The sequence below is a fragment of the Biomphalaria glabrata genome, chromosome 9 (assembly GCF_947242115.1).
Source record: "Biomphalaria glabrata chromosome 9, xgBioGlab47.1, whole genome shotgun sequence".
NCBI lineage: Eukaryota > Metazoa > Mollusca > Gastropoda > Planorbidae > Biomphalaria > Biomphalaria glabrata.
In genome coordinates this window covers 3717789-3727782 of record NC_074719.1, presented here as the reverse complement: position 1 = coordinate 3727782, position 9994 = coordinate 3717789, and the positions used below count along the sequence as shown (strand labels likewise).

Below are 9994 nucleotides of genomic sequence, written 5' to 3'. Positions count from 1 at the left end.
TCATTTAGGGTCAGTTTAGGCGACAGTAAATCTTGTATTCTTTTTTCAGCATTTTGGCTTATAGACTTTGAGCAGTTTTCAGGGCGGCAGTCTGTAACATAAGAGCTATTTTTAGCAGAGAAAAATCTGAGACAGTGATCAGGTTTGATACAAGAGTGACACCGACAACACTGCAAGAGTTAAGTGTATTAAAAATTTAGAGTTACAATTAGAAATAACGTATTTACTTTACCATATAGCAAGGGAAGTAATTACTAATAAAGATCCATGTTAAGGGAAGTAATTACTAATACATCTATTTCCCGTAATGATCCATGTTAAGGGAAGTAATTACTAATAAATCAATTTCCTATTAAGATCCTTGTTAAGGGAAGTAATTACTAATAACTAAATTTCCTATTAAGATCCATGTTAAAGGAAGTAATTACTAATAAATCAATTTCCTATTAAGATCCTTGTTAAGGGAAGTAATTACTAATAAATTAATCTCCAATTAAGGTCCATGTTAAGGGAAGTAATTACTAATAACTCAATTTCCTATTAAGATCCATGTTAAGGGAAGTAATTACTAATAAATCTATATCCTATTAAGATCCATGTTAAGGGAAGTAGTTACTAATGCATTTATTTGCAACCTAGTTATATGACTTGAATATTTAGAACTACGATTTGAAGAAAAAAAAATTCTACTTTCTTCTAGAAGGGGTTAGGTCAAAGAAAGTTCACAGAGAAAACACGTGCTAATTATAATTGACCAATCATAGAAAGGCATAGGCACTGACTTTGATCTCTTCCAGACAGAACGGTTTGTTCAATCAGGCTTACACGACTAGAGCTCGAAGAGCCTTCTGCCCAGCTCTTTTGACAATCACATGGTCCTAGAGCTAGAGCTGTTGAGGTCCATAAGTCGTAATAAGTCTTGGAGTACTTAATATCTTTGAAGTCAACTATTAGTGAAGGTAAAGGTTATGTGAAGAAGTTGCTCAGTTGTATCAGTATATTCAAGTGTTATTACGTTGTGGTTACGCAAGGTTGTCATTGCCGGAAGTGGTAATGGATATAAGCACTCCAGTACCTATAAAATGCTTCCTAATGCCATGCGACTCAAATAGCCTCTGACAACCAGTCCAACTCCTGGCCTTCACGTGTGGCTCAGATATTGAGTCCGGCGGAACTGTTTTCTCTTACAGGAGAAGGGGCGAAGGCGAGTAACTGACGCGTTAACCAGTAAGCTTTGGACAAAAGGGTCTCGAAGCCATTGCTGGCTACCTACCTAAGAGAAGGAAAACTCTGAATTCAAATCAACTATGCCTAATCATTGGAAAGGCATCGGGAGATAACCCTGAGGAACAAGCAGGAGCCGGTGACCCTAAGGCAGTTTGCAGTACCCAGCGCTACACCCTGACAGAGCCTGACACGCCGCTGACCCTAAACTGTATCGGCACTTGTCGTTCCTTTGGATACATCAGCTGCGTGGAGAGGAGGGGGGGGGGAACGACGTGTGGGCGACATCATTCCGACCACATCTAATGCCCAGGCTTTCATCTTATCATCTATGATATGATGCATTGTAGCTTCGCGACTGGAGGAAGCCATTCGTATACATTACGTTGTAGATTTATAATTTCAGTGGTTTCGTAAGAATATATGTTAAGTAATGCTGTATTGCGAATTTTTTGAATTAATGTTTTGAAAGAGCTCATAAAAAGAAAGAAAAAAAGTCTAGAAGTTTCTTCAGTGTATTCTAGTCATTTTATATTTCCCCTGCAAGCGATTCTTTTTGTAAGATTATATATATATATATATATAAAGGAAAAATTATCATTGTATTGTAAACACAATCATTAATATAAAATCGTCACAAATTAGGCACAAAAACAGTAATCGTCACTGTAATAACTAAAAATCTATTTAAAGATATGTGCTAAGGGAAGTAATTACTAATACTTTTATTGTATATACTTTTATTGTTTTGCTAACAAGTTATATTTAAGGGAAGTAATTGCTAATACATATATTTGCTATAAAGTTATATCTAAGGGAGATAATAACTAATAAGTTCATTTGTTATAAAGATCTATTTAAGAAAAATATCACTATATATATAAGAAGTAAATATTCATAGATTTATTTGCTATGATGATCTATTTAAGGGAAGTATTGTCTGGTAAAACATGGACTGTTTCACACCGGATACTACTTGAAGGAATTAGTTACTAGTAAAGCAAATTTATTTGCTACAAGGAGGTGTGTACAGGGTATAGATATCAGTGATACAATCTGGCACATATAGCGGTATACTGGAAGTGAAGCTAATGAATTATTTGCAAAGAGAAGCTATTTAAGGGAATCGATGTAAAGTACCCCTTTCAGACCTTGCAATCTCTAGGGCAGATGATATAAAGGTAATCTGTTTCTGTGGCCCACGGTTAACGAGGGTTTACCTTTCCCTAACTAATGTCAGGCACCCATTATAGCTGGATGGACCCAGAGGCGCCCCAAAGATCCCGAAAGTAAAAATGCCACTCTTCAACAGGGCTCGAACCCGGATCCCTTGGTTCGGAAGCCAAGCGCTTTACCACTCAGTCACCGCGACTCCATTTAAGGGAAGTAGTTACTGATATGTTACTTGCTATAGCGACCTATTTAAGGATTACAATATAAATTCATTTTCATTATGTATTCCTTTACCTAAACTTATACATCTATTGCAGGAGTCACGATTGATAGAGTTTGTCATAGGCTTATATGCTTTTGTGAGTAAAATAACAGAATACATCACAACTTGTATCAATGCTAACTTTTACATACTTTTCCATATGTTTTTACAATCTGCTGTAACATTATGTGGCTTCATATCAGTGGATTCCTGTAACATTTTGATTAATGCAGCAGTCATTGTTGTTACCAGATTTTGTGACTTTTCGACCTCTTGTAAACATTTTGTTCTGACTGTAGAAACATGAAGTGTTAGTTTTCAGTCTATTTTCAAAGTTTATTATTCAATGTTTTATTGAAATGTTATCAGACGAAATCAATTTGAAATGAAATGTAGGTTTATTTAAATAGAAGCAATTATTATGACTGGATAGATACGTATTTTATAAACAATATACCGAAACAATATAATAATTTATATTTAACTCTCTCCTGCGACCTTACTTCCGTTCAAACTTAACTCATGTTCACTATTTACATTTTCACGCTCTACATTCACAAAATTCACTAAAGTACAATCTTTATATATAATTCTCTTCGTGGCCCAACCATGCCGGACACCACGATGAAAAAGTCATAGAAAGATAACTCTTTTTATTTCTGCAAAGTCGGACTAGAGTTACTCCACGTAACTTTCGCTGTGACAGAGCGAGAAGGGGGGGGGGGTATGCTACGCCGCGGGTCGGCTGGTAAGGCTTAATAAGGTAACTATTTTGTGAGAATTTTTTCGTATTGACGTAATGGAGTCTTCATAACAAGTATAAAAAAGACGTTTTATTTACTGTATAATAGTCACAGCATGTATTGAGACATTGGTACAAAGAGATCTTTGATTATGGAACTTCACTTTCAATATGGCTCTATGCCCGTTCTACAAGAGATTTGCTAAATATAGATGTGTGAGGTCATATCAGATATAGAAGTGTTGTTGTTTTTTTAATTTTATCTCAGTTGTCGAATTAGATTTTGTAATTTGACTCATTAAGTGTTTAATTTATCTCGGATATCTGTGGCATTTTACGTCTCGAGAGACGATCTTTTCCCTTTGCAACTTCTTGTGTGACTAAAGAAGCCAATCATTGATACACAGCTGCGATCGCAGGTTGGGCATATATAATCACCAGGCGCCGTTGCATTTTCACCTTTCTTTCTGCTTCTGTTGTGCATGACATCTGCAATCCGAGACCCTTCCTTTATGCTCTCTCTCCATGTGGATCTATCCAGTGCCACCTCTTCCCAGCTGCTAGTGTCGATTTTGAAGAGCTTCATGTCCGTTTGCATACATCCGTATAACGTAAAAGTGGGCAACCAGTGGCTCTCCTGCCTTCTATTTGATCGCCATACAGGATGTCCTGAGGAAGTCGACCTACCGTAGAATGCCAGTATCTCAGATATAGAGCTAGATTTTCTACCCCTCAAAATTACATTGAAAATGAAAGAACAAGAGAAAAAAAAAAGGGACACAACTTACAGTACGGTAAAGACGTGTAGCAGTAGGCCAGGAATGACACCAGAATTACTGCCCCTGAAACCACACAAAGCTTCACCAGTCGACTGGGTGACTGAAGAGAAACCCTAAACAAATATAAAGAAAGACCAACTAATTTTTTAGCACGCAAAATATGAAATAGCATTCTTCCATATACAAATCTTATCAATATCAGTCTGTCTGACCGCCAGGCAGGGCCGGCCTTAGATAATTGGAGGCCCTATTGAATGTAGTTGCCCATAATGACTAAGAAATAAAAGTAAACATTTTTTTGTGTGTAAATAAGTAATTTGTAGGACTGAGATTACCTCTATTTGCAAAAAAAAAAAAATATGTTTTGAAGCGTCCTAAATGGCTAACAAGATTAAAGTCAAAGTGTGTATGAGTGATCTTTACAAATCTTTTCTACATTTTTTAAAAATTTTACCTTAAACTTGTTACTTTGCATAGAAAAAAATTGTCATTTTGGGGTGTCATTCAATATGTAAAACGTCAATCCTACGCGCTATTAATAAAAAACGGCATTATGCATTAGCCGTAATTGTATAATCAGGTGAAAGAAGCTTATCGCACCTAAAACTAATGAAGAATTACTTGATGTCAACAATTCTCAAAGACAGATTGAAACATTTGGTAATTCTTGCTATTGAGCGGGATCTATGTGGGAAACAGAATTATTATGATATACTGTATGACTTTGCTACACGCAAGGCTCGTAAAGTAATTCTGTACGAAGGTAAAGAATGAATAAAAGGCATAGACGAATTTATTTTCTAATACAAACTCTTAAATTTGACTTATTGTCCGCTTCCCTACCCAAACTTGATCCCCGCGAAATCCGTTTCGAATAGGGCCCCACAATGCTTAAGTCCGGCCCTGCTATTTAGTGTTTGTAAAATGTTCCTTCAGAGTTGACGATAGTTTACTTCCTAGTCCAAACCTCCCGCATGGGATGGAAGCGGGCAGGGTTTGACAGTCCAGCGCGCAGCCAACCGTAGCGAGCTGTGAAAACGTGTTCTCCCCCCCCCCCCCCTCTTGTTTTTTTTTTCGTGGGGTGACTATCCGCAGAAATAAGAGAGTGATCTTCACATTTACTTCTCGTCTGACCTGATTAGGGAAGAAGAGAATTATATATAAAGATGTATATTGACTCTGTCTTTTCCTGTACATACATACATACACACACACATATACAAACACACGCACACGCACGCACACACACACACACACACGATAAGACCGGCAACTCTTTTGGTCCCTCCATTTTAATAGAAAAGCGAAATAGATTTCTTCCCCTGCCAACGGACATCAATGTCTATACTATCAGACTTTGTATGTCTGTGAAACCTGTTTGGTCTATAAAAGGTTTTTGGTTGTCTAGCCTTGGTTCGTTTGCCCGGATTCCCCGGACGTTTTCAGTACAGTAACACGGGATACACGAGCATGCATGGGGATGACTCTTTAATGTAAAGATGAACTATTTAATAGTATGGATATTAGCAGTTTGTGTGGAGGATGATAATGATGGTATTAATCTAACTTAATGATGTGGACAATGAATAAAAATAATACTGGTGATAATGTCGAATGACTCCATCAATATGTTTGGTCATTTCTTTCATCAATATGTTTGGTCATTTCTTTCATCAATATGTTTGGTCAGTTCTTTCATCAATATGTTTGGTCAGTTCTTTCATCAATATGTTTGGTCAGTTCTTCCATCAATATGTTTGGTCAGTTCTTCCATCAATATGTTTGGTCAGTTCTTCCATCAATATGTTTGGTCATTTCATCCATCAATAAGTTTCGTCATTTCTTCCATCAATATGTTTGGTCATTTCTTTCATCAATATGTTTGGTCATTTCTTTTATCAATATGTTTGGTCATTTCTTTCATCAATATGTTTGGTCATTTCTTTCATCAATAAGTTTGGTCATTTCTTTCATCAATATGTTTGGTCATTTCTTCCATCAATATGTTTGGTCAGTTCTTTCATCAATATGTTTGGTCATTTCTTCCATCAATATGTTTGGTCATTTCTTGCATCAATAAGTTTGGTCATTTCTTTCATCAATATGTTTGGTCATTTCTTTCATCAATATGTTTGGTCAGTTCTTCCATCAATATGTTTGGTCAGTTCTTCCATCAATATGTTAGGTCAGTTCTTCCATCAATATGTTTGGTCAGTTCTTCCATCAATATGTTTGGCGATCTCTTTGGCTAAGTTTAAAGGAGGACGGCGTCAAACAGCTGCCTCTCGTTAGCTCAGAGAAAGATGAAATAATGCGCCATTTTGCCCTCTTCGGCTTAGAGTAGTGATCGAAAACTACGGATCGCGATCAGCTTTCTATTCTTTGAAACCTTGACCGAACGAAATGTCCAAGGCAGGCAAGGAATACCTTTGATTCATTTGCCTTGTAATCGACGTGAGACACTGACCTATAGAACAGAGGGATAGAAACAACAGTAACAAAAGCGTGGATAGTAACCAGCAGACGTGTATCGTTTTATCAGCCACATCGCTGTGCGTCATTTCGGCGGGCATCAATTCGACAAAGTAACATAGGAATATAGAGGTATATAGGTACACATTTTTTTCTTCAAAATTGTTTTCCCATTTCAGTTGGCATTAGGACTTCCATGTGACACCATCGATTATCGATAGAGGCTCGTCTGTGGTCAATTCTGTATAACGCACAAGTTCAAATTGATGAACAGTCTGCAGTATGGGCTTAGTTCTTCACTTGTTCTTGTGATGGTGTTTGCCTAGAACTTTCATAACATGAAATCCGCCCATACAAACATAAGCCCATACAAACATAAGCCCATACAAACATAAGCCCATACAAACATAAGCCCATACAAACATAAGCCCATACAAACATAAGCCCAATCAAACATAAGCCCACTCAAACATCTCCTTAGTAATTGTTGAAGTCCCAACACATAGCTACAACAGCAAAAAGTCATTACATTCCCAGCTGTGCATTTTTAGCCGGGCAACATAGTACCGAGTGAAAACGTTTGAAAACGTTTTGCTTCACTGTTTCTGTTTCACTTCACTATTTCTGTTTCACTTCACTGTTTCTGTTTCACTTCACTATTTCTGTTTCACTTCACTGTTTCTGTTTCACGTTTCTGTTTCGCTTCACTGTTTCTGTTTCACTTCACTGTTTCTGTTTCACTTCACTGTTTCTGTTTCACTTCACTGTTTCTGTTTCACTTCACTGTTTCTGTTTCACTTCACTATTTCTGTTTCACTTCACTGTTTCTGTTTCACTTCACTATTTCTGTTTCACTTCACTGTTTCTGTTTCACTTCACTATTTCTGTTTCGCTTCACTATTTCTGTTTCACTTCACTATTTCTGTTTCGCTTCACTGTTTCTGTTTCGCTTCACTGTTTCTGTTTCGCTTCACTGTTTACTGAACTAAATCATTTCTCTATTAGAAGAGTCCTCACGAACTGGAGCTAACGAACGATCTCCTGGTGGAGGTTACTTCTAATCGTAAGCTACAATGAAAAAAAAGCACAAGTTTTTGTTTGATGTATCTTACCGTGTCCAGTTTCCATCATCCATGAAGTTGTGACTTGAATAGAGGTATTGTGGGAAGCGTGGTCGAGAGGCTAAATGACTCGAGGTTCGACAACTCTACTCGGGCAGAGTTATGTTTACTGAGCGCCTAAAGGCAGCACGGAAAAACCTTTTTCCTAGATACCCCCCCCCCCAACTGGTCCACAACTGAGATTAGACCAAAGCGCTCTGAGCATGCTATAAGCATGAAAGTAGCGCTATATAAAAGCAATAATTTATTTATTGTAAAAATAAGAACTTTAAAGACAGACAACGATTGTAACTACGTCACAACTGATTCAGCGTAGCAATGTAAGATACAGCACTCGTTTTTTTCCATTTTTAGGACACTTGGACAATGCATTTAGTGTTTACTACTCCGAGTGGTCAAAAACGAGAACCTCGTGGGTAGACACGTTTCTCGAAAACGGCTCTGACGATTTTCCTAGAAATTTGAAAGTTGCTGTATATTGTAGTGAAAATAATTATTAGCTAATTGGCCACACTGGAAAAACTCTAGTTTGACCATTATAATTTTTTTGAAGTATAAAATAAATATTTAAATTTGGCTAGAGGACTAGACATCTTGAACGGACTATACGACTTCGGATATTTCCGTATCTAATCGTTATTCATTCGTGAGTTTAATAATGAACGTTCAATAACGTTTTGCGCATCGCCTAAGTAGTCTAGATCTAAAGGTCTATCATTGGAATATTGCTAGGCGCTTCCGAGCTGTGTCTTATGCCGATAAAGTCAAAAGGAAGTAACTCTCAAATAGCGAAATCAATAAGTGAGAAAGGCTAATAATAGAAATTAGTCAAACTCTGATAGCGAATGTCCGAACAAGAAGTTTAAATAATAAGGAAAGGAACAGTCGAATGTCGACAAGACAAATCTCTACGTTCCCAGAGGCCTAGACTAGTAGCAGAAGTGCCATTATTAATTTAAAGGAATAATTATGATTAGATAATGGAATGGGTTGCCTTACTCAGCCAAGAAAACCAACGACTTAGAAGATATTGATTAACATGCATGACTAGATTGACACATGAAAGGCGTACGGCATATTTATCTTCTTTTTCTGAAGTAAGGTCTGTAATATATAAGATAAGAAGATAAGATAAAACTAGATCTAGTTCCAACTCTATCTAAAGAAGACAAAAGCAGTCAGTTGACTTACATTTCGTTATTCCACCAAAAATCCTAGTCTTGTTTTTTACATCGTTGTCTGTAAGTCAAAACTTTCTCCCTTCTACGAAACAAATAACTTATTCCTAATCGTGCCATAATATTATTAGTATATAGTATATTTATAAATTCGCTTAACCAGGATTTTTTTTACTTCGGGGGACGGACTTTTGGCGGGTTAAAAAGTAGTCTTTCTAGAGGATGTATAAAGGAGGTATAAAATACTCAGAAAGACACAAAGATAAAGGCACATTCCTCATTCCATATGCTAGGACAAATTTATACAAATGCTCCTTCTTTCGTTGTGCTATCAGAGCATGGAATGGGTTGCCTGATGCGTAGGACGTAATCATCTTCGTTTGCATACATGCGTATACCGTAAAAGTGGGCGACCAGCGGTTCTCCAGTCTTCTGTTAGATCGCCATACAGAATATCTTGTGGTAGTCGACCTACGAACGTGGCCAAGCCAGCCAAGGCGTTTGCTGCTGATAACACCCTGGATGGCCTGGCACGCTGCTCTTTGGTGTGAAGGTACATTTTGATTTTTTATAGTTATAATGTTTTGTTTGGTGTAATGCACAAATTGTAAGACAAATTTCCTTACGGACAATAAAGATTATTATTATTGATCAGGCGATCATTATTATTATTACTTTAAAGGCCTATATATGTTTTTTATGGTATAAATAATTTATGCACATCTGTCTATTTGTAACAATGAAATATTAAATACTAAAGAGCGTTATTGAAAATTTGACTTCATTAACAGTACCTGGTGACCTAGCCTCACTCGGTTGAATGATTTTTCTAAGAAACCTTAATACTCTATCACCGCCACTCATTGATCAGGGTACATGAAATGCACCAAGATATCTGTGTGTAGTCGCTGAATGATTTCTTTATGCTGTGTCTGCTGTATTTATGTGTATTTTTCTGTTGTGTTGTCTTTATATGAGAAAAGAGTCCTTGTAATCACAACAAAATTCAGTAAGGATCAATAAAGCAGTCTTAGTCTTAGTCT

The 9994-nt window shown here is 36.9% G+C and overlaps 1 protein-coding gene across 2 annotated transcripts in view; it reads right to left on the bottom strand.

Annotated features, from left to right (window-relative positions):
* LOC106068888 (uncharacterized) overlaps positions 1-9015 on the bottom strand; it is a 20752-nt gene extending 11737 nt beyond the window's left edge. Inside the window, exons 1-4 of one of the 2 annotated variants that reach the window (XM_056039855.1) lie at positions 8965-9015; positions 4190-4293; positions 2812-2952; positions 1-91 (exon numbers count right to left, since the gene is read on the bottom strand). The exon at positions 1-91 is cut by the window's left edge and continues 199 nt beyond it. In XM_056039855.1, coding sequence (XP_055895830.1) covers positions 1-91; positions 2812-2952; positions 4190-4293; positions 8965-8966 — 338 coding nt within the window. In that variant the 5' untranslated portion in view covers positions 8967-9015. Of the gene's footprint in view, positions 92-2811; positions 2953-4189; positions 4294-7764; positions 7999-8964 lie in introns of those variants that run through there. The other variant, XM_056039854.1, reaches the window with a different exon arrangement.
* Between the last annotated feature and the right edge of the window lie 979 nt (positions 9016-9994).